The sequence below is a fragment of the Bombina bombina genome, chromosome 7 (assembly GCF_027579735.1).
Source record: "Bombina bombina isolate aBomBom1 chromosome 7, aBomBom1.pri, whole genome shotgun sequence".
NCBI lineage: Eukaryota > Metazoa > Chordata > Amphibia > Anura > Bombinatoridae > Bombina > Bombina bombina.
This window is the reverse complement of record NC_069505.1, coordinates 60,867,896-60,890,322: the sequence shown is the minus strand read 5'-3', so window position 1 is coordinate 60,890,322 and position 22,427 is coordinate 60,867,896. Positions and strand designations below refer to the sequence as shown.

General features: G+C 39.9%; 1 protein-coding gene across 1 annotated transcript in view; it reads left to right on the top strand.

The window, feature by feature from the left end:
- LOC128665888 (serine/threonine-protein kinase MRCK alpha) overlaps positions 1 to 22,427 on the top strand; it is a 420,939-nt gene that overhangs the window by 177,441 nt on the left and 221,071 nt on the right. The window contains exon 3 of the mRNA XM_053720136.1: positions 16,611 to 16,694. Within this exon, the coding sequence (XP_053576111.1) occupies positions 16,611 to 16,694 (84 nt within the window). The remainder of the gene's footprint in view (positions 1 to 16,610; positions 16,695 to 22,427) is intronic.

Below are 22,427 nucleotides of genomic sequence, written 5' to 3'. Positions count from 1 at the left end.
TTCATGTTTTATTAAAGGAGGTATTAGCTACTTTGGATGATTCTGACTCTCCTATTGTGGTTAACCCTAAGAAATCTAGTAAGCTTAATAGATTTTATAATGTCTCTTCCTCTGTGGAAGTGTTTCCTGTTCCAGTTCGTGTGACAGAGATTATTGTGCAGGAATGGGAAAAGCCAGGGATTCCTTTCTCCCCGTCTTCAGTTTTTAAGAAGATGTTTATTGAATCCATTTAAAGATTCTTGACGCACGGTGCCTAAAGTAGAAGGGGCTATTTCTTCTCTGGCTAAGAGAACTACGATTCCTATAGAGGATAGTTGTTCTTTTAAAGATCCAATGGATAAGAAGCTGGAGGTATATTTGAAGAAGATGTATGTGCATCAGGGTCTTCAATGGCAACCTGCAGTTTGTATTGCCACAGTGACAAGTGCAGCATCTTATTGGTGCGATGCCTTGTCTGATTCTATTTTAGAGGAAACTTTGTTGGAGGTAATTCAGGATAGAATTAAGGCTCTTAAGCTAGCCAATTCATTTATTTCTGATGCTAATATGCAAGTTATTAAATTGGGGGCCAAGATGTCTGATTCCTCTGTCTTGGTTCGCAGGGCTTTGTGGCTTAAATCTTGGTCAGCTGATGTTTCTTCCAAGTCTTAGCTTTTGGTGCTTTCTTACAAGGGCAAGACTTTGTTTGCGCCTGGACTGGCAGAAATTATATCTGATATTATGGGTGGAAAAGGATTTTTTCTACCGCAAGGTAAGAAGATTAGATTTAAAGGACGTCAAAGTAATTGTTGTTCCTTTCATAATTTCAAAGGTCAAAAGTCTTCCTCTTCCAAACAGGAGCAATCTAAGTCCTCTTGGAGACCTAGTCAGTCCTGGAACAAGGGGAAGCAATCTAAGAAACCCTCAGAGTCTAAATCAGCATAATGGGTCGGCCCTTGGTCCGGAGTCGGATCAAGTGGGGGGCAGACTTTCCCTGTTTTGTCAGGAGTGGTTACGAGATGTCCCAGATCCTTGGGCTGTGGGTGTTGTTTCTCAGGGTTACAAGATATAATTCAAGTTTCTCCCTCTCAGGGGCAGGTTTCACCTTTCAAGGTTGTCTGCAGATCAGGTAAAAAGAGAGGCAATTCTTGAACTGCGTTCAGGATATTTTCTCTCTGGGAGTGATTGTTCCAGTTTCAGTAAAGGAACAGGGCTAGGATTCTATTCAAATCTGTCTGTGGTTCCCAAGAAAGAGGGAACTTTTCGTCCCATTTTAGACCTAAAGTGTCTCAACAAGTTTCTCAGGGTGCCATCCTTCAAAATTGAGACCATTTGGTCCATTTTTCCTTTGGTCCAAGAAGGTCAGTTCATGATGACCATAGACCTGAAGGACGCATATCTTCATGTCCCTATTCACAGGGATCATCACAAATTCCTGAGATTCTCTTTTCTAGACAAACCTTTTCAGTTCGTGGCTCTTCCATTTGGCCTTGCTACAGCTCCCAGAATTTTTTCAAAGGTTCGGGGGGCTCTCTTGGCAGTGATCAGGTCTCGGGGAATTGCAGTGGCGCCTTACTTAGATGACATTTTTGTTCAGGTGCCATCTTTCAACAAGCAATCTCCCATACAGAGATCTTGTTGTCTTTTGTACGTTCCCACGGATGGAAAGTGAATCTGGGAAAGCGTTCCCTTGTTCCAGCTACAAGCAAGGTGTTTTTATGGACTATAATAGATTCCCTATCTATGAAAATTTTTCTGACGGAAGTCATAAAATCCAAAATTCTCTCTGCTTGCCTTTCTCTTCAGTCTACTGTTCGACCATCAGTAGCTCAGTGTATGGAGGTGATTGGTCTGATGGTCACTTCCATGGACATCATTCAATTTGCTCGATTCCATTTGAGAGCTCTACAGTTATGCATGCTCAGGAATGGAATGGAAACCATTTGGATCTGTCTTAGAGGATAGATCTAGATGTGTCAACAAGAGACTCTCTTCCGTGGTGGTTTTCTCAGGAACATCTGTCTCAGGGCACATGCTTCCGGATACCACCTTGGGTGATTGTGACCATGGATGCCAGCCTGCTAAGCTAGGGAGCAGTCTGGGACTTGTTAAGGGCACAGGGATTATGGACCTGGGAGGAGTCTGCTCTCCCCATAAACATCTTTAGGAGTTTAGAGCGATTTACAATTCTCTGATAACTTGGCCTCAGTTAGCTTTAGCCCGATTTATCAGATTTCAGTCGGACAATATCACCTCAGTGACTTACATCAACCACCAGGGTGGAACTCTGAGTTCCTTAGCCATGAGCAGGTGACTCGGATTATTCAGTGGGCGAAAGTTCACAATTGTTTTCTATCTGCAATCCAGATTCCAGGAGTGGACAATTGGGAAGCGGATTTTCTGAACAGACAGACATTTCATCCCGGGGAGTGGGGTCTCTATCCGGAGGTGTTTTCCAGGTTAATCCTAAAAGGGGGGTGCCGGAGTTAGATCTGATGGCATCCCGGCAGAATTATTATTATTATCAGGTATTTGTAGAGCGCCAACAGGTTCCGCAGTGCTATGAGCATAGGTGGTATATAAAAACGATTACAGGAATCGCATGGGGAGAGGGTCCTGCCGAGATTTGCACTGTTGTAGTTGGCTCTTATGAAGGTGAACTACAAACATCTGGGCTCATAGGCTTACATGCTATGGGGTTTTAGGGGATAGCAGTGGAGATAGGAAGGTTAGTGTAGGTTGAAAGCGTCCCTGAATAGTAGAGTCTTCAGGGAGCACTTGAAGCTTTTAAAACTAGGGGAGATTTTGGAGCGAGGCAGAGAGTTCCATAAGATGGGAGCCAGTCTGGAGAAATCTTGTAGACTGGAATGTGAGGAGGTAACGAGAGAGGAGGAGAGTAGGAGATCATGAGAGGAGCGAAGGGGACGGGAGGGAGAGTACCTGGAGACAATGTCTGAGATGTAGGGGGGAACAATGCAATTGAGGGCTTTGTGTGTCAGAGTGAGAATTTTGTGTTTAATCCTGGAGGCAAGAGGAAGCCAGTGAAGGGATTGGCAGAGTGGTGCAGCAGATGAAGAGCGACGTGCAAGGAAGATGAGCCTGGCAGAGGCATTCATTATGGATTGTAAAGGAGATAGGCAGGAGCTAGGGAGACCAGAGAGGATAGGGTTGCAGTAGTTGAAGCGGGAAAGGATGAGAGAGTGGATTAAAATCTTTGTTGTGTCTTGTGTAAGGAAATGTCTAATTTTAGCAATGTTTTTAAGGTGGAAGCGGCAGGCTTTAGCCAAGGGCTGAATATGAGGAGTGAAAGAAAGATCTAAGTCAAGTGTGAACCCAAGACATCGGGCATGTGAGGTTGGGGTAATGATGGAGTTATCAACAGTTATAGAGACATGGGGGTTGGAGATTTTGGAAAAAGGGGGGAAAATAAGGAGCTCAGTTTTTGAGAGAATTAGCTTGAGGTAGTGAGAGGACATCCAAGATGAGATGTGAGAGAGACAGTTAGTGACACAGGTTGGCAAGGAAGGAGATAGTTCTGGTGCAGAGAGGTAGATTTTGGTATCGCCGGCATACAAATGATAATGAAACCCGTGGGACTTTATTAAGGAACCTAGTGATGACGTGTAGATTGAGAAGAGAAGGGGACAGAGCCTTGCGGTACCCCACCAGAAAGAGGAAATGGGGCACAGGATGCCCCAGAGAAGGCTACACTAAAGGTACTGTTAGACAAATAGGAAGAGAACCAAGAGAGAGCGGTGTCACAGAAGGATTGGAGGGTATGGAGCAAAAGAGGGTGGTCGACAGTATCAAAGGCTGCGGACAGATCAAGGAGGATAAGTAGAGAGAAGTGGACTTTTGATTTTGCTGTAAGTAACCTTGGTAACCTTAGCAATTGCTGTCTCTGTTGAGTGAAGGGGGCGAAATCCAGATTGCAGTGGGTCAAGGAGGGAGTTTAATGTAAGGAAATGGGATAGACGTGCATATACTAGCTTTTCCAGAAGCTTTGAGGCAAGAGGTATTAGGGAAATAGGGCGGTAGTTGAATGGGGAGGTTGGATCGAGAGAAGGTTTTTTGAGGATAGGTGTGACTAATGCATGTTTAAGAGATGTTGGAACTATACCAGTGCTGAGGGAGAGGTTGAAGATGTGTGCGAGTATAGGTGTTACGTATCCTCTCACTGATTCTCTCAAGGAGTGAGATTATAGATTGAAGTTATTGGAGCTCAACTGCAGAATCGTATAAGAATTGATACTTATGTGTAAGAGTAGTTTGTATCAGCTCCTTAAGTATAACACTACTGAGCATGTGTTATATCAAATAAGGAAGTGAGTTTTAGTCTTGATAATCCACAAGGTATTACAGGATATTAGCTGAACTCATAAGAAATAAGTTAACAGTTAGTCTATGGAAATTTACTATAGGAACAGTTCTGAAACTATTTTATGAAATTGATAGTAACAGCTGAGCGGAAAACAGTTCTGCGAGTGAATGTAAGCAGAGGAATACAACCAAGATCTTAAGTATTTGGAACGAACTCCAAACAAATAATGTTGTCAAATGTGAGAGTCTTATGTCACAGATATAGGTAGGCTTTTATCAATTACCTCTCCTGTAGTGCTTGAGTAACACTGGGTTTTGCTGCAGCATCCGAGCAGCATATGCAGATCAACAGCGTTTAGGAAGAAAGAGAGCGGGTCAGATGAGACACGCTGAATCTTGCGGAGTTCCGGTGAGTCACTGTGTGTGAGACTGCTCCGTTGTAGCGCTGCGCAGCGATAAGGCTCAGAGTCTGTTGTTCACTTAATCAGCAGTGAAGAGGAAATGTGGAGGAACCTTTACAATCCAGTAGCGATTGGTAGGAATCAGGTAGGTGACAAATGAGCGTCAGTTAGGGTTGCTTCCCAGTAGGAATATGAGATCCAGAAATTAACATTAAAGAGACGAATTGAGGATAAGAAGTTTCTTTATCTCAAACTTTGTAATGCAAGTAGAAGTGCTCATGGAGCAGTAGCTTGCAAACTAAACAGAATACTAAGCGCCGAGCGCTGTGAGGCCAGGTGTTATATTAGCTAGGTAGGTAAGGTAACTGAGCGCTGCAGGGTCCTAAAAGGTACAGACTCTGACAATAGGGAATGCCAAGCTTCCAAGGTACGGTTCAAGGTCAAGAGATCCGCAGGAAGCTCTTGTAGATGCTCTGGCGATGCCTTGGGGGTACGGTCTAGTTTATCTGTTTCCTCCATTTGCTCTCCTTCCACGAGTCATTGCTCGTATCAAACAGGAGAGAGTGTTGGTAATTTGAATTGCTCCTGCATGGCCGCCCACGATCTGGTATGCAGACCTAGTGAACATGTCGTCTCTGCCTCCTTGGACGCTGCCTCTGAGGAAGGATCTTCTAACTCTATGCCCGTTCTTCCATCTAAATCTCGTTTCTCTGAAACTGACTGCTTGGAGATTGATGCTTAGTTTTGTCTAAACGAGTCGGTCATTTAGACCATTATCCAGGCTCGCAAGCCTGTTACTTGTAAAATTTACCATAAGGTATGGCGTAAATACCTTTTATTGGTGTGAATCTAAGGGCTACTCTTGGAGTACGTTTAGGATTCCTAGAATTTTGACTTTTCTCCAGGAAGGTCTGGAGAAGGGGTTGTCAGTCAGTACTCTGAAAGGTCCGATTTATACTTTATCTATTCTGTTACATAAGCATTTGGTGGTGTGTTTAAATTGGTTACTCCTCCTTGGAGTCTTAACCTTGTTCTTAAGGTTTTGCAGCAGGCTTTGTTTGAGCCAATGCATTCCATAGATATTAATTTATCTTGGAAGGTTTTGTTGCTATTTCTTCTGCAAGGAGAGTTTCGGAACTCTCTGCTTTGCATTATGATTCTCCTTACATTATCTTTCATGTGGATAAGGTGGTGCTACGTACTAGGTTGGGTTTTCTTCCTAAAGTGATTTCGGTTAGGAATATTAATCAGGAAATCGTTGTTCCTTCTCTCTGTCCTAATCCTCCTTCTCATAAGGAGCATCTGTTGCACTAGGACTGTCTCGTCTTCTTGGGCTTTCAAAAATGAAGCTTCTGTGGAACAGATTTGCAAGGCTGCAACTTGGTCCTCTCTGCATACTTTTTCAAAATTTTCCAAATTTGATACTTTTGCTTTGGCTGAGGCTTCTTTTGGGAGAAAGGTTCTTCAAGTGGTGGTGCCTTCTGTTTAGGTCTGCCTGTCTTGTTCTCCCTCCCTAGTCATCTTTGTCCTCTAGCTTGGGTATTGGTTCCCACTAGTAATCAATGACGTTGTGGACCATATCTTTGGAAAGAAAACAAAATTTATGCTATGATAAATTTCTTTCTTTCCGGGTATGGTGAGTCCATGACCCCACCCTTATATTTAAGACAGTTATTTTTTACTAAACCTCAGGCACCCCTACACCTTTCTGTTATTCCTTTTTCCATTTCCCTTCGGTCAAATGACTGGGGATTATGGGAAGGGGAGTGATATTTAACAGCTTTGCTGTGGTGCTCTTTGCCGCCTCCTGCTGGACAGGAGAGATATTCCCACTAGTAATTGATGACGTTGTGGACTCCCCATATCCGGAAAGAAATTTATCAGGTAAGCATACATTTTTGTTTTTTTACACTGATTGTTATATTTTTAGTACTATTCTTACATTTTTTTTTTCTAGTCAATCTAATTCCACCTTTGTGTTAACACTTGCTGGCAAAAAAAGATACTGTTATTAGGGGTATTTCAGGGCTGGAAGGACCTTGTTATGACTGATATACTTTTGGAAAAGTTTTTCTCTGTGAAAAGCATTATTGGGTTAAAAGAGACTGCTCCCAGGTGGTAAATCGCCATAAAACAAGCTAACGCAAGAGAGCGTTTTTATTTCTGTATGTGTTTACATTATGACCCTGGGAAGTCTGCCTAAGGGAGATGGGGGGGAAACAAGAAGTAGACTTCTTGCCCAGTGTTCTTAGAGGAATATGTCTGCACCTCACTGACGAAGCCCAATGAATGCCGAAACAATCATCTGGGGTTGCCGTGTTCCTTGTTCAGAGAGGGATTGCCTGGTATATCTGGGCTGGACTGACCTTGATAGGCAGGATTTGACTGAGATACTACAGGAAATTTCTACTCTGTGAATAGCATAATTTGTCTAAAAGAGGCTGTTCACAGGTGGTAAATTGCCATAGAATAGTCAAACAAATAATTGACCTGGTGTTCATTCCTGAGAGAGCGCTTCTCTTTCTGTGTGTGTTTATAAGACTAGAAACTGTGTAAAGTCTGTATTGGGCAAATTTATGGTGGAATCTTTTCTATTGCACCAGAGGAATCTGCAGAATATTTTTAAGCAATTGATTCTGTTTCTGATGGGAACATTTCTGAGGCTTATGCGCCTGTTTCTTCAGATTGGTTTAAACCAGGCTCTGAGTTCAATGAATATTTCTCTGTCTCAGAGGCTATCGAATCTATGTATTTAGCCAATATTTTGGAACCAGAAAAGCTGCTTGGGGTGCATCAAATAATATTGAAGCACTTTCCTTTGTGTAAATCAATGCATATTTAGTTTTCTACTCCGCCTAAGGTGGATACTGCCATCTCTAGACTCATGCTGCTATCTCTAGACTCTCTAAGAAAATTATTTTCCCATTGATGATGTTGGTACATTTAAAGACTTAATGGATAAATAGATTAAACAAAATCTAAATAGATTATATCTTCAACAAGGGGCCATGTTTCATGCTCTACTTGCTTTATTTGTTGTCCTCAGAGCTACTGATATGTGCTCTGATAATTTGTCACAAATTGTGCCTGAAATTCAAAATGCAACACCTTTTCTTTCATATCATAAGAAAGTTACCTTACTTCATCTGCTGCCTCAGAGATGTTGGAGCTTAAAGGGACACTCGAGTCACGTTTTAAGATACTTTCCAATTTCATTCTATTATCAAATTTTGCACAGTCTCTTTTATATTCACACTTTCTGGGGAACAAGATCCTTGTGTGCACAAGCTCACAGGTTATATGTATACTAGTCTCTGATTGGCTGATGTTTGTCACATGGTATGGGTGGCCAGAAAATGGGAGAAAAAATAATTTTCTCAGAAAAACATCTACTGCTTATCTGATATTCAGTGCTATTGTATTGTCTTTTTATTATGTACTTGTTACGTATGTAATTCTACTGCATTGAGTGGTCCTTTTAAAGCGATAGTAACCTTAGTGTAACTAGGGTTCATAGAATAGGGAGCGGAGGTAGCCGTTTAGCTTGAAGGTCCTGGGAACGTCAGATCCAAACACAAGGCAGCCGGTGTAAGTAAAAATGTGCACCTTATGCCTGTTTTTTCTGACTGCAGCATAAATAAGAGCAAAAACCTCTACTGATCTGCTTATGACCTACTATCTGAAGCTATACTAACTGCACTGTACTTTAATGGACTGTGCAACTCAAAACAGACTTTTTAACCTTTTTAAAATATTTCATTTAATTGTGTATTTGTGATATGTATGTTATGTGTTTAAACTGATATGTAATATATATTTTTTATGCCTGGTTTCATTTATATGCCTATATTTTACATACAATTATTTATATATATATATATATATATATATATATATATATATACTTCATATTTCAACAGAATTTATTAAGTCGGCTATAACACATAGCGCAGCGCAAGTGCATACTCTCTGTACATTTGATGTACTGAGAATTCTCTCTTTTTCATAGTAACCTATCCTTTTGTGCATAGGCAACTGTACCAGAATGTAACATTCCTTTAAGAAGGATTCCTTTTGTGTGCAAGATTTGAGGTTTCATACCCAGACCAGAGGCAGTGGCAAGTCCTTTCCAGTCCATTAGGCTAAAAAACAATTATGGTTTTCTGGCCTAAATTTCCCTGCTTGGAGGCAGACTCTCCCATTCCCAGGAGGTTTGGGCATCCAGCATTTCAGATAAATGGGTTCTCAGTCTTCTAGAAAGAGCATATTTTCTGGAGTTCAAAAGAAAATGTTGTCTGCCTCATTTAATAAAATAGCCACTCCAGAAGAATCTGTTAAAGCTAGAAGCTATGTGCCAATTTGTCAGCGAGCTTTTGATTGAACATGGCATTCAGGGGGTTCCTATTCATCAAAATATTCAGGGTTTTTATTCTCCACCTTTCCTGGTGAAAAAGCAAGACTGTTCTTTGAAACATGTGTTGGTTCTGCAAAAAATAAATTAATTAATAAAATTTCAAAGTTTCAAGATGGATTCTGTTATTTCAGTCATCAATCTGATGCCTCCAAAGGTATTTCTCCCCTCAGTCGATCTCAAAGATGCATATTTTCATTTTCCAATCACATTATTCCACAGAAAGTATTTAACTTTCACATTTGAAGGCCGTCACTTACAGTTTGCAGTGCTTTCATTTCGGCATTTCTACAGCTCAATTTCTTCACAAAGGTCTTTGTTTCTTTGGTGACAGACCTCAGCGGAGTGTTTGTCATTCATTACTTAGACGGTATTATTCTACTAGCAAGTTCCCTGAAGTGAGCGTATCTTCAGACAAATTCTGCTGCATTTTCTTCAGGATCTTGGTTGGCTTATACATTTCCAAAAAAGCCATCTTATTCCTTCACAAAAGCTGGTATTTTTAGGAGCCCAATTCGACACATTAAAAGGGATATTGTCTCTACCAACATCATGTATCCAGTTCTTAAGGAAACATTTTCAAAACCTCCACCATGTCAAGCAGCTTACAGTGCATAAAATAATTATACTGTTGGGTCACATAGCTTCAGTCATTTATGTGGTGAAATGGGCAAGATGGTGAATGCATCCTTTCCAATGCCATTTTCTAAGACATTTTAAGAAAACAAGCAGTCTGTCTCACCAGATTTCCTTTCTAATGGAGCTAATGAAAATTCTTAATTGGTGGTTCCAGACCCATAATCTTTTCAGAGGCCAGATTGAATTCTGCTTCAAACGGATGCCTGCAAACAAGTCTAGGGTGCTCTTTGTCAGGGGCATTATGCACAAGGGACTTGGGACAGGCACATCCGGTCCTTGCCATAAATGTGTTTGAGATCAGAACCTTCAGGTTTTGCTTCATTTCAGGACCTTTTTGCAGGAAGAGCAGTAAAGATGCTTTCAGACAACAGGACTGCAATGACTTTTATTCAGTTCCATGGAGGAACAAGGAATCTGTCTGCTTTAAAGAAAATTACGCCAGCCTTCAGCTGGGCTCAGTATCATGTTAAAAGTATGGCTGCAGTTCATTTTCTAGGTACAGAGAATCTCACTGCAGATTACCTAAGCAAACACCAGATGTATCCAATGGAATGGCAGACCAACAAGAGATTGTTTTAAATGATTGTGCATAGATGGGGTTTTCCGGAGATCGATCTAATGGCTTCCTGTGTAAATTGACAGATTCCAAGATTCTGCAGTCACTTTTCAACACCTCGGGCTCTAGGAGTCGATGCTCTACTCCAGGAATGGCAACTCATGCTCATTTAACCATTCTCTCCAATTCCTCTAATCTCTTATCTCCTGATAACCATTTTCTCCTCACAAGCCCTGGTTTCAACTGGTTCCATGGCCTCTTCCAGTTTCTTGGGATATGCTATGTCAAGGTCCAGTGGTTCATCCCAATCCACAACAGTTCACGTAAACGGCATGGTTACTGAGGATGCCTGACGTCGACAGATGAATACTTCAGCTTCTGTTATACAAACCTTAGACTAGAAAGAGTTCTACTTCTAGAAATTATTATAGAATATGGGATGTTTTCTCTAAATGGATGATTCAGCATAATGCTTCTACAGCATCTTTTTTTTTTTTTTGTCTTTTGCAACTGCTTGATTTCCTACGTGATGGTTTTCTCTAAGGACTTATCACTAGAACCTCAAAGGTTCCTTTTATTGTTTTCCATCAGGAAAAGGTCATTTTATGGACTGCGTCTGAATTTCTACCTAAGGTTGTCTCTGACTTCTATATAGATCGGGATATTGTGCTTCCTTCCTTTTGTCCAGGATCATAGGGAAAACAGTTATACTGTCTGGAAGTGGTATGCTGTTTGCACATTTATGTTAAAAGAACACAAGATATTCACAAGACATATCAGCTGTTCATAGTTCCTAAAGCTCCTTGAAAGGGTCAAGCTCCTAAAAAAACATAATTTATGTAAGAACTTACCTGATAAATTAATTTCTTTCATATTGGCAAGAGTCCATGAGCTAGTGACATATGGGATATACAATCCTACCAGGAGGGGCAAAGTTTCCCAAACCTCAAAATGCCTATAAATACACCCCTCACCACACCCACAATTCAGTTTAACGAATAGCCAAGAAGTGGGGTGATAAAGAAATGAGTAGAAAGCATCAACAAAGGAATTTGGAAATAATTGTGCTTTATACAAAAAAAATCATAACCACCATAAAAAGGGTGGGCCTCATGGACTCTTGCCAATATGAAAGAAATTAATTTATCAGGTAAGTTCTTACATAAATTATGTTTTTTTTCATGTAATTGTTAAGAGTCCATGAGCTAGTGACGTATGGGATAGCAATACCCAAGATGTGGAACTCCACGCAAGAGTCACTAGAGAGGGAGGGATAAAATAAAAACAGCCTTTTTCCACTGAAAAAATAAATCCACAACCCAAAATATGAGTTTTAATCTCATAAATGAAAGGAAAAAACTTAAATCGCAAGCAGAAGAATCAAACTGAAACAGCTGCCTGAAGAACTTTTCTACCAAAAACTGCTTCCGAAGAAGCAAATACATCAAAATTGTAGAATTTAGTAAATGTATGCAAAGACGACCATGTTGCAGCTTTGCAAATCTTATCAACTGAAACTTCATTATTAAAAGTCCACAAAGTGGAGACTGATCTAGTAGAATGAGCTGTAATTCTCTGAGTTGGGGCTTGACCCGACTCCAAATAAGCTTGATTAATCAAAAGCTTTAACCACGAAGCCAAGGAAACGGCAGGTGCCTTCTGACCTTTCCTGGAACCTGAAAAGATAACAAATAGACTAGAAGTATTCCTGAAATCTTTAGTAGCTTCAACATAATATTTCGGAGCTCTCACCACATCCAAAGAATGTAAAGATCTCTCCAAAGAATTCTTAGGATTAGGACACAAAGAAGGAACAACAATTTCTCTATTAATGTTGTTAGAATTTACAACCTTAGGTAAGAATTAGACATGTGCGATTCGATTCAGTCCGAATTTGTCGAATTCGGAGATTCGGATCGATTCGAATTTCCGAATTGCGGTAGTGCCGAATCTACCGAAGAAATCAGAATCGATTCAAATTTATTCGGTAGATTCAGATAGATTCGGATGGCCGTGTATTACACTAGTATTGTACAGTATACTAGTGTAATACACAGCACATCCCACTTAACACTGACCGAAATTCCGAATTGATTCGAACTGAATCGAACCGAATGTTTCACGAATCTGAAAGAATCCAAATGAATCCGAAACTAATTTATTTGATTTCTTCCGAATTCGAATCGTTCCGAACCGAAATTCGAATCATTCCGAACCGAGTTTTTCGAAGCTGCACAAGTCTAGTAAGAATTTAAATGAAGTCCGCAAAGCTGCTTTATCCTGATGAAAAATCAGAAAAGGAGATTCACAAGAGAAAGCTGATAATTCAGAAACTCTTCTAGCAGAAGAGATGGCCAAAAGAAACAACACTTTCCAAGAAAGTATTTTAATGTCCAAAGAATGCATAGGCTCAAATGGAGGAGCCTGTAAAGCCTTCAAAACCAAATTAAGACTCCAAGGAGGAGAGATTGATTTAATGACAGGCTTGATACGAACCAAAGCCTGCACAAAACAATGAATATCAGGAAGTTTAGCAGTCTTTCTGTGAAATAAGACAGAAAGTGCAGAGATTTGTCCTTTCAGATAAACCTTTATCCAAACCATCCTGAAGAAACTGTAAAATTCGAAAAGAATGCCAAGAGAATTTATGAGAGGAACACCTTGAAACGCAAGTCTTCCAGACTCGATAATAAATATTTCTAGAAACCGATTTATGAGCCTGCAACATAGTATTAATCACAGAGTCAGAAAAACCTCTATGACAAAGCACTAAGCATTCAATTTCCATACCATCAAATTCAATGATTTGAGATCCTGATGGAAAAACGTACCTTTAGATAGGTCTGGCCTTAATGGAAGTGGCCAAGGTTGGCAACTGGACATCCGAACAAGATCCACATACCAAAACCTGTGAGGCCATGCTGGAGCCACCAATAGCGCAAACAATTGCTCCATGATGATCTTGGAAATCACTCTTGGAAGAACTAGAGGCGGGAAAATATAAGCAGGTTAAAACACCAAGGAAGTGTCAATGCATCCACTGCTTCCGCCTGAAGATCCCTGGACCTGGACAGGTACCTGGGAAGTTTCTTGTTTAGATGAGATGCCATCAGATCTATTTCTGGAAGACCCAACATCTGAACAACTTGAGAAAACACATCTGGATGGAGAGACCACTCTCCTGGATGTAAAGTCTGACGACTGAGGTATTCCGCTTCCCAATTGTCTATACCTGGGATATGAACCGCAGAAATTAGACAGGAGCTGGATTCCGCCCAAACAAGTATCCGATATACAAGTATCCGATATACTGTGAGTCCCACCCTAATGATTGACATATGCCACAGTTGTGATATTGTCTGTCTGAAAACAAATGAACGGTTCTCTCTTCAATAGAGGCCAAAACTGAAGAGCCCTGAGAATCGCACGGAGTTCAAAAATATTTATTGGTAATCTCGCCTCTTGAGATTTCCAAACCCCTTGTGCTGTCAGAGATCCCCAACCTGAAAGACTTGCATCTGTTGTGATCACAGTCCAGGTTGGACGAACGAAAGAGGCCCCTAGAACAATACGATGGTGATCTAACCACCAAGTCAGAGATAGTTGAACATTGGGATTTAAGGATATTAATTGTGATATCCTTGTATAATCCCTGCACCATTGGTTCAGCATACAAAGCTGGAGAGGTCTCATATGAAAACGAGCAAAAGGGATCGCATACGATGCTGCAGTCATGAGACCTAAAACTTCCATTCACATAGCTACTGAAGGGAATGACTGAGACTGAAGGTTCCGACAAGCTGCCACCAATTTCAAAGTCTCTTGTCTGTTAAAGAAGTACCAGGCCTATTCCATTCCTTAGAAATCATATCAGAAATAGCATCAGGAACTGGAAAAACCTCTGGAATAACCACAGGAGGTTTATAAACAGAATTTAAACGTTTACTAGTTTTAATATCAAGAGGACTAGTTTCCCCCATACCCAATGTAATCAACACTTCTTTTAACAAAGAATGAATATACTCCATTTAAAATAAATAAGAAGATTTGTCAGTGTCAATATCTGAGGCAGGATCTTCTGAATCAGATATATCCCCATCAGAGAAGGATAAATCAGCATATTGCCGGTCATTTGAAATTTCATCAATTTTATGAGATGTTTTAAAAGACCTTTTACGTTTATTAGAAGGCGGGATGGTAGACAAAACCTTTTGAATTGAATCAGAATTCTTTTAAATTTACAGGTATATCTTGTGCATTAGATGTTGAAGGAACAGCAACAGGTAATGAACTACTACTGATGGATACATTCTCTGCATGTAAAAGTTTATCATGACAACTATTACAAACCACAGCAGGAGATATAACCTCCACAAGTTTACAACAAATACACTTAGCTTTGGTAGAACTGTTATCAGGCAGCAGGGATCCAACATAGACTTCTGAGACAGGATCAGATTGAGACATCTTGCAAATGTAAGAGAAAAAAACAGCATATAAAGCAAAATAATCAATTTCCTTATATGGCAGTTTCAGGAATGGGAAAAAAATGCAAACAGCATAGCCCTCTGATAGAGAAAAAAGGCAACAGGCATATAGGAATGGGGTCTTAAATAATTAAAATATTTTTTGGCGCCAAAAACGTCTGAATGACACACTTGTGTCACAGATGACGCAACCTTGTGAAGGACTCGGCGTCAACTAAGACGCCGTAAATGATGAATTTGCGTCAACTAACGTAACTTTGCGACAAAAAAATCTCACGCCAAGAATGACGCAATAAACTTTGGCATTTTGCGCCCTTGCGAGCCTAATTCTGCCCGCGAATTTAAAAGACGGTCAATTGAAAAAAAGACTAAACCCCAGGTAAGAAAAAAATTTTTTTTTCTTAAAAATACATTTCCCAGATATGAAACTGACAGTCTGCAAAAGGAAATATATTTGCCATGATTCAGGTTTCAGTATAAGTACAATACATATATTTAGAACTTTATATAAATACATAAAGTGCCAAACCATAGCTGAGAGTGTCTTAAGTAATAAAAACATACTTACCAAAAGACACCCATCCACATATAGCAGATAGCCAAACTATTTCTGAAACGGTTATCAGTAGAGGTAATGGAATATGAGAGTATATCGTCGATCTGAAAAGGGAGGTAGGAGATGAATCTCTACGACCGATAACAGAGAACCTATGAAATAGATCCCCCGTGAGGAAAACCATGGCATTCAATAGGTGATACTCCCTTCACATCCCTCTGACATTCACTGTACTCTGAGAGGAATCAAGCTTCAAAATGCTAAGAAGCGCATATCAACGTAAAAATCTTAGCACAAACTTACTTCACCACTTCCATAGGAGGCAAAGTTTGAAAAAACTGAATTGTGGGTGTGGTGAGGGGTGTATTTATAGGCATTTTGAGGTTTGGGAAACTTTGCCCCTCCTGGTAGGATTGTATATCCCATACGTCACTAGCTCATGGACTCTTGCCAATTACATGAAAGAAATCTACTATTTCTTGTTGGATTGTCCAGGCTATAATCAGAACATACAAAGAAAAGGGCAAACAGGTACTGGATGGGTTTAGGGCACATTCTACTTTGGCGCAGTTGCAGCTTCCTGGGCTCTTGAAGTGAATGAAATTTGTCAGTCTTCAGTTCAAAAATCCTATCATATCTTCGTATCACACTATAGACTTGAGGTGGAACAGTCTGCTTCTGCTAAGTTTGGTTGCAAGATTTTGTCTTCTGTTTTGTCTTAAATAATCTATTGTTATATATGTTGCAGTGTGATATATGTGGCTTTGATGTTTTTTACCCCCATCCATACTTGTTGGTGTTATTGCTATTTACTCCTCTCACAGTATTAAGTATTAAGTATTACCAGGGAAGGCCAAGATAAGTAGAAATTATCACCAAAATATAAGCAGTTTCTATATCTTGGGTAATACTTACCAGGCTCCCCCCATCTACCTGGTCCACCTATCTTGGCTGAACATGACTCAGAAGATGGGGGAGTTACCTTTATACATGTAACTAGGGGAGTTGGCTGTTCTGTCCACACCCCTTGGGAGAGGAGTTTTCAGTGGTATTACCCAGGAATAATGTAAAAATATAAGGCAATGCTTATATTTTCGTGATAGTTTCTACTTATCCATTGTGTGTATGTGTATTGATGTGATGATATAGATCTGTAATTTTAAAAAAAAGTAATTTTAATGGGTTGTGAAAAAGTCCCCCCCACCAGTCCTGATCTAAGCACTATTTCTTTACCATTATTTGTCTTTTTTTCTCTCTCCAGGTAGCTGTTGTTAAACTGAAGGGCAGTGGTAAAGTTTTTGCCATGAAAATACTACATAAGTGGGAGATGTTAAAACGGGCAGAGGTGAGTGACATCTGTTTGACATTTTTCATCACACCAAATATGTCCTAGTATAATATTCCATTATATACACACTCTCTCTGAATATTGCTTTTAAATATTGTTATTAAATATTGATTTGATTTGGATCTCTCTTCTGTTCACTCACTTTGCATTTTGTTAAATACACACACACACACACACATACACGCATAAATATATATATATATATATATATATATACACACACAGTATATACTGACGTAGCTACTAAATTCATGATCAGTTATGGGTATTATACGTTCTGAAACATTTTTCTTTCATGTAATTAGCAAGAGTCCATGAGCTAGTGACGTATGGGATATACATTCCTACCAGGAGGGGCAAAGTTTCCCAAACCTCAAAATGCCTATAAATACACCCCTCACCACACCCACAATTCAGTTTTACAAACTTTGCCTCCGATGGAGGTGGTGAAGTAAGTTTGTGCTAGATTCTACGTTGATATGCGCTCCGCAGCAAGTTGGAGCCCGGTTTTCCTCTCAGCGTGCAGTGAATGTCAGAGGGATGTGAGGAGAGTATTGCCTATTTGAATGCAGTGATCTCCTTCTAAGGGGTCTATTTCATAGGTTCTCTGTTATCGGTCGTAGAGATTCATCTCTTACCTCCCTTTTCAGATCGACGATATACTCTTATATATACCATTACCTCTGCTGATTCTCGTTTCAGTACTGGTTTGGCTATCTGCTATATGTAGATGAGTGTCCTGGGGTAAGTAAGTCTTATTTTCTGTGACACTCCTAGCTATGGTTGGGCACTTTGTTTATAAAGTTCTAAATATATGTATTCAAACATTTATTTGCCTTGACTCAGAATGTTCAACTTTCCTTATTTTCAGACAGTCAGTTTCATATTTGGGATAATGCATTTTAATTTAACATTTTTCTTACCTTAAAATTTGACTTTTTCCCTGTGGGCTGTTAGGCTCGCGGGGGCTGAAAATGCTTCATTTTATTGCGTCATTCTTGGCGCTGACTTTTTTGGCGCAAAAATTCTATTTCCGTTTCCGGCGTCATACGTGTCGCCGGAAGTTGCGTCATTTTTTGACGTTATTTTGCGCCAAAAATGTCGGCGTTCCGGATGTGGCGTCATTTTTGGCGCCAAAAAGCATTTAGGCGCCAAATAATGTGGGCGTTTTATTTGGCGCGAAAAATATGGGCGTCACTTTTGTCTCCACATTATTTAAGTCTCATTTTTTATTGCTTCTGGTTGCTAGAAGCTTGTTCTTTGGCATTTTTTCCCATTCCTGAAACTGTCATTTAAGGAATTTGATCAATTTTGCTTTATATATATGTTGTTTTTTCTCTTACATATTGCAAGATGTCTCACGTTGCATCTGAGTCAGAAGATACTACAGGAAAATCGCTGTCAAGTGCTGAATCTACCAAAGCTAAGTGTATCTGCTGTAAACTTTTGGTAGCTATTCCTCCAGCTGTTGTTTGTATTGATTGTCATGACAAACTTGTTAAAGCAGATAATATTTCCTTTAGTAAAGTACCATTGCCTGTTGCAGTTCCTTCAACATCTAAGGTGCAGAATGTTCCTGATAATATAAGAGATTTTGTTTCTGAATCCATAAAGAAGGCTATGTCTGTTATTTCTCCTTCTAGTAAACGTAAAAAATCTTTTAAAACTTCTCTCCCTACAGATGAATTTTTAACTGAACATCATCATTCTGATTCTGATGATTCCTCTGGTTCAGAGGATTCTGTCTCAGAGGTTGATGCTGATAAATCTTCATATTTATTTAAAATGGAATTTATTCGTTCTTTACTTAAAGAAGTACTAATTGCTTTAGAAATAGAGGATTCTGGTCCTCTTGATACTAATTCTAAACGTTTAGATAAGGTATTTAAAGCTCCTGTGGTTATTCCAGAAGTTTTTCCTGTTCCTAATGCTATTTCTGCAGTAATTTCCAAAGAATGGGATAATTTGGGTAATTCATTTACTCCTTCTAAACGTTTTAAGCAATTATATCCTGTGCCGTCTGACAGATTAGAATTTTGGGACAAGATCCCTAAAGTTGATGGGGCTATTTCTACCCTTGCTAAACGTACTACTATTCCTACGTCAGATGGTACTTCGTTTAAGGATCCTCTAGATAGGAAAATTGAGTCCTTTCTAAGAAAAGCTTATCTGTGTTCAGGTAATCTTCTTAGACCTGCTATATCTTTGGCTGATGTTGCTGCAGCTTCAACTTTTTGGTTGGAAACTTTAGCGCAACAAGTAACACATCGTGATTCTCATGATATTATTATTCTTCTTCAACATGCTAATAATTTTATCTGTGATGCCATTTTTGATATTATCAGAGTTGATGTCAGGTTTATGTCTCTAGCTATTTTAGCTAGAAGAGCTTTATGGCTTAAAACTTGGAATGCTGATATGGCTTCTAAATCAACTTTACTTTCCATTTCTTTCCAGGGTAACAAATTATTTGGTTCTCAGTTGGATTCCATTATTTCAACTGTTACTGGTGGGAAAGGAACTTTTTTACCACAGGATAAAAAATCTAAAGGTAAAAACAGGGCTAATAATCGTTTTCGTTCCTTTCGTTTCAACAAAGAACAAAAGCCTGATCCTTCATCCTCAGGAGCAGTTTCAGTTTGGAGACCATCTCCAGTCTGGAATAAATCCAAGCCAGCTAGAAAGGCAAAGCCTGCTTCTAAGTCCACATGAAGGTGCGGCCCTCATTCCAGCTCAGCTGGTAGGGGGCAGGTTACGTTTTTTCAAGGCAATTTGGATCAATTCTGTTCACAATCTTTGGATTCAGAGCATTGTTTCAGAAGGGTACAGAATTGGTTTCAAGTTGAGACCTCCTGCAAAGAGATTTTTTCTTTCCCGTGTCCCAGTAAATCCAGTAAAAGCTCAAGCATTTCTGAAATGTGTTTCAGATCTAGAGTTGACTGGAGTAATTATGCCAGTTCCAGTTCCGGAACAGGGGATGGGGTTTTATTCAAATCTCTTCATTGTACCAAAGAAGGAGAATTCTTTCAGACCAGTTCTGGATCTAAAAATATTGAATCGTTATGTAAGGATACCAACGTTCAAGATGGTAACTGTAAGGACTATCTTACCTTTTGTTCAGCAAGGGAATTATATGTCCACAATAGATTTACAGGATGCATATCTGCATATTCCGATTCATCCAGATCATTATCAGTTCCTGAGATTCTCGTTTCTGGACAAGCATTACCAGTTTGTGGCTCTGCCGTTTGGCCTAGCTACAGCTCCAAGAATTTTTACAAAGGTTCTCGGTGCCCTGCTGTCTGTAATCAGAGAACAGGGTATTGTGGTATTTCCTTATTTGGACGATATCTTGGTACTTGCTCAGTCTTTACATTTAGCAGAATCTCATACGAATCGACTTGTGTTGTTTCTTCAAGATCATGGTTGGAGGATCAATTTACCAAAAAGTTCTTTGATTCCTCAGACAAGGGTAACCTTTCTGGGTTTCCAGATGGATTCAGTGTCCATGACTCTGTCTTTAACAGACAAGAGACGTCTAAAGTTGATTACAGCTTGTCGAAACCTTCAGTCACAATCATTCCCTTCGGTAGCCTTATGCATGGAAATTCTAGGTCTTATGACTGCTGCATCGGACGCGATCCCCTTTGCTCGTTTTCACATGCGACCTCTTCAGCTCTGTATGCTGAAGCAATGGTGCAAGGATTACACGAAGATATCTCAATTAATATCTTTAAAACCGATTGTTCGACACTCTCTAACATGGTGGACAGATCACCATCGTTTAATTCAGGGGGCTTCTTTTGTGCTTCCGACCTGGACTGTAATTTCAACAGATGCAAGTCTCACAGGTTGGGGAGCTGTGTGGGGATCTCTGACGGCACAAGGAGTTTGGGAATCTCAGGAGGTGAGATTACCGATCAATATTTTGGAACTCCGTGCAATTTTCAGAGCTCTTCAGTTTTGGCCTCTTCTGAAGAGAGAATCGTTCATTTGTTTTCAGACAGACAATGTCACAACTGTGGCATACATCAATCATCAAGGAGGGACTCACAGTCCTCTGGCTATGAAAGAAGTATCTCGAATTTTGGTTTGGGCGGAATCCAGCTCCTGTCTAATCTCTGCGGTTCATATCCCAGGTGTAGACAATTGGGAAGCGGATTATCTCAGTCGCCAAACGTTGCATCCGGGCGAATGGTCTCTTCACCCAGAGGTATTTCTTCAGATTGTTCAAATGTGGGAACTTCCAGAAATAGATCTGATGGCGTCCCATCTAAACAAGAAACTTCCCAGGTATCTGTCCAGATCCCGGGATCCTCAGGCGGAGGCAGTGGATGCATTATCACTTCCTTGGAAGTATCATCCTGCCTATATCTTTCCGCCTCTAGTTCTTCTTCCAAGAGTAATCTCCAAGATTCTGAAGGAATGCTCGTTTGTTCTGCTGGTAGCTCCGGCATGGCCTCACAGGTTTTGGTATGCGGATCTTGTCCGGATGGCCTCTTGCCAACCGTGGACTCTTCCGTTAAGACCAGACCTTCTGTCACAAGGTCCTTTTTTCCATCAGGATCTGAAATCCTTAAATTTAAAGGTATGGAGATTGAACGCTTGATTCTTGGTCAAAGAGGTTTCTCTGACTCTGTGATTAATACTATGTTACAGGCTCGTAAATCTGTATCTCGAGAGATATATTATAGAGTCTGGAAGACTTATATTTCTTGGTGTCTTTCTCATCATTTTTCCTGGCATTCTTTTAGAATACCGAGAATTTTACAGTTCCTTCAGGATGGTTTAGATAAGGGTTTGTCCGCAAGTTCTTTGAAAGGACAAATCTCTGCTCTTTCTGTTCTTTTTCACAGAAAGATTGCTATTCTTCCTGATATTCATTGTTTTGTACAAGCTTTGGTTCGTATAAAACCTGTCATTAAGTCAATTTCTCCTCCTTGGAGTTTGAATCTGGTTCTGGGAGCTCTTCAAGCTCCTCCGTTTGAACCTATGCATTCATTGGACATTAAATTACTTTCTTGGAAAGTTTTGTTCCTTTTGGCCATCTCTTCTGCCAGAAGAGTTTCTGAATTATCTGCTCTTTCTTGTGAGTCTCCTTTTCTGATTTTTCATCAGGATAAGGCGGTGTTGCGAACTTCTTTTGAATTTTTACCTAAAGTTGTGAATTCCAACAACATTAGTAGAGAAATTGTGGTTCCTTCATTATGTCCTAATCCTAAGAATTCTAAGGAGAAATCGTTGCATTCTTTGGATGTTGTTAGAGCTTTGAAATATTATGTTGAAGCTACGAAATCTTTTCGTAAGACTTCTAGTCTATTTGTTATCTTTTCCGGTTCTAGAAAAGGCCAGAAAGCTTCTGCCATTTCTTTGGCATCTTGGTTGAAATCTTTAATTCATCTTGCCTATGTTGAGTCGGGTAAAACTCCGCCTCAGAGAATTACAGCTCATTCTACTAGGTCAGTTTCTACTTCCTGGGCGTTTAGGAATGAAGCTTCGGTTGACCAGATCTGCAAAGCAGCAACTTGGTCCTCTTTGCATACTTTTACTAAATTCTACCATTTTGATGTATTTTCTTCTTCTGAAGCAGTTTTTGGTAGAAAAGTACTTCAGGCAGCGGTTTCAGTTTGAATCTTCTGCTTATGTTTTTCGTTAAACTTTATTTTGGGTGTGGATTTTTTTCAGCAGGAATTGGCTGTCTTTATTTTATCCCTCCCTCTCTAGTGACTC